The following is a 2,500-nucleotide window of genomic DNA, read 5'->3' on the forward strand; positions in this document are numbered from 1 at the left end:
TGTTTTATTTTAAAGATAGGTATTCTAAAGATCATGGTGACAAATATAGGTTAGAGTTGGTTAAAGAGCCACTTACAGATAAAGTTACTTGCATTGCAGCCAACTAGCCATTATTTATAATTACTGTTTTTTTAATTCATTTAGCTTTGTGAAATATTTCTTTTCTTCAAATTGCCTAAAAAACCTGACATGGTGGTCCAGTGGTTAGCACTGTCGCCTCACAGTATTAAGGTGACTGGTTCAAGTCACGGCTGGGTCAGTTGGCATTTCTGTCTGCAGTTTGCATGTTCTCCCCGTATTCGCATGACTTGCGATGAATAAAGGGACTTAAGCTGAAGGAAAATGAATGCCTGAAAAACCACCGTATGTGAGCGCAAAAACTTCTTTTGGATATGAAATTTATCATTTGAAAGATAATGGAAACCTCCTAATTGTTTATGTATTTCTGTTTATGTCTCCCCCTTGTGTCTTTTAAATGAATTGCAATAATTTACTTTGATTATTTGTATATATGTACATAATCATCCTGGTATTTTAAAATCGCAGCAGGCCTACTAATGACTTGCATTTTACAGGAGAGAAGCCTTTCCTGTGTGATAAATGCGGTCGAGGATTCAACCGTGTGGACAATCTGCGTTCACATGTGAAGACGGTGCACCAAGGGAAGGCAGGCATGAAGAGACTTGTGATGGCAGAGGATGACGATGGGGAGGAGAAGCTGCTGACAGACTCGAACCCGGACTCTGAGCTCGACAGTAATGAAGTCAACATCGTCACGGTTACTACAGATGATATTGTGACTTTGGCCACAGAGGCTCTGGCTGCTACTGCCGTAGCACAGCTCACAGGTAAGCGAGGGTGAAAGAGATGCTGAGATAAAATGGTTTATTGCACAGGGATTTATAGAATAGTGGCTCCTAAGGGAATATGTTATGGCTGTGAAGGAGTTTGTAAGAGATGCTGATGTTATTTGTTGTGCTTGACTTTTGTAGTGGTACCGGTCGCAGCTTCTGTATCTGCAGATGAAACCGAGGCACTGAAAGCAGAGATAACCAAAGCAGTGGAGAAAGTGCAAGAAGCAGGTGAACAGTGCATAATTTATACACAATAATAGTAATAATAATATTTTAAAAATAATATACATTCTAATAATGCTTTAAATACAATAATTATGTAGGTATTAATAATCTGGGCTTTGAAAATGATGAAAATGTAAGCAAAAAATGTACTAAAAATTTTTTTTGTAAGGAACTGTACTTCAGTAGGTGGCACAGGGGCTCAGTGGTTAGCACTGTTGCCTCACTGCAAGAAGGTCGCTGGTTCGAGTCCCGGCTCAGTTGGCATTTCTGTGTGGAGTTTGCGTGTTCTCCACATGTTCGCGTAGGTTTTCTCCGGGTGCTCCGGTTTCCCCCACAGTCCAAAGACATCCACTATAAGTGAAATGGATTATCTAAATTTGCCTTAGTGTATGAGTGTGTGTGTGTGTGTGTGTGTGTGTGTGTAAATGTGAGTGTGTATGGGTGTTTCTCAGTACTGGGTTGCAGCTGGAAGGGCATCCGCTGCGTAAAACATATGCTATAGTAGTTGGCGGGTCATTCCTCTGTGGCAACCTCTGATAAATAAGGGACTAAGCCGAAGGAAAATGAATGAATGAATAAATGTACTACAATAGTTTGTATTTTTATTAAATTTTTATTATTTCTTTTAAAATGTAGTAGAAGTATTTTGGAGAAATAAATAGTGCAATAATCTGATTATTATTGTCATTATTTATAGTTAATAAATTACATAAGTAGATTTTGCATGTTCTCCCTGTGTTCACAAGGGTTATTTCTGGGTCCTCCGGTTTCCCCCACAAGTCCAAAGACATGCCCTAATGGTGAATTAGGTAAACTAAATTGTACGTAGTGTATGTGTGTGAATGGATGTTTCCCCGTACTGGGTTGCAGCTGAAAGGGAATCCGCTGCGTAAAACGTATGCTGGATAAGTTGGCGGTTCATTCTGCTTAGGCGACCCCAGATAAAGGGAATAAGCCGAAATGAAAATGAATAAATGAATGAAACTATATTTTAGATTAGGTGGAGAATCGAGGGTAATTATCGTATCATATTGTCCCTGAAACACCATGTTACTCCATTCCTGCAGATCCCAACACACAGATCCTGTATGCATGTGACTCGTGTGGAGAGAAGTTTCTGGATGCCAGTTCTCTGGCTCAGCACGTGCGCATTCACACCGCTCAGGCCCTGGTCATGTTTCAGGCCGACTCAGACTTCTACCAGCAGTACACCGGAGACGCCACATGGCAAACCACCGAGCAGGTCATCCAGGGAGGAGAGCTCCTGTTCAGGACACGTGACGAGGAGAGCGAGGAAGCCCAACCGGAGCCTCAGATGGACGGGGCAGAGGTAGAGAGTGAGGAGGGGGCAGATAAAGTGCATTCTGAAAGCCAACAGCAGTGAGGAGATTCAGGTCTGAATCCATAATAGACCCACATGG

The 2,500-nt window shown here is 41.7% G+C and overlaps 1 protein-coding gene across 1 annotated transcript in view; it reads left to right on the top strand.

Annotated features, from left to right (window-relative positions):
* zbtb17 (zinc finger and BTB domain containing 17) overlaps positions 1–2,500 on the top strand; it is a 16,320-nt gene that overhangs the window by 13,330 nt on the left and 490 nt on the right. Inside the window, 3 exon segments of the mRNA XM_056449678.1 lie at positions 576–848; positions 993–1,082; positions 2,147–2,500. The exon segment at positions 2,147–2,500 is cut by the window's right edge and continues 490 nt beyond it. Of these exon segments, the coding sequence (XP_056305653.1) occupies positions 576–848; positions 993–1,082; positions 2,147–2,463 (680 nt within the window). The 3' untranslated portion in view covers positions 2,464–2,500.

Source organism: Danio aesculapii, chromosome 23 (assembly GCF_903798145.1).
Source record: "Danio aesculapii chromosome 23, fDanAes4.1, whole genome shotgun sequence".
In the NCBI taxonomy this organism is placed as follows: domain Eukaryota; kingdom Metazoa; phylum Chordata; class Actinopteri; order Cypriniformes; family Danionidae; genus Danio; species Danio aesculapii.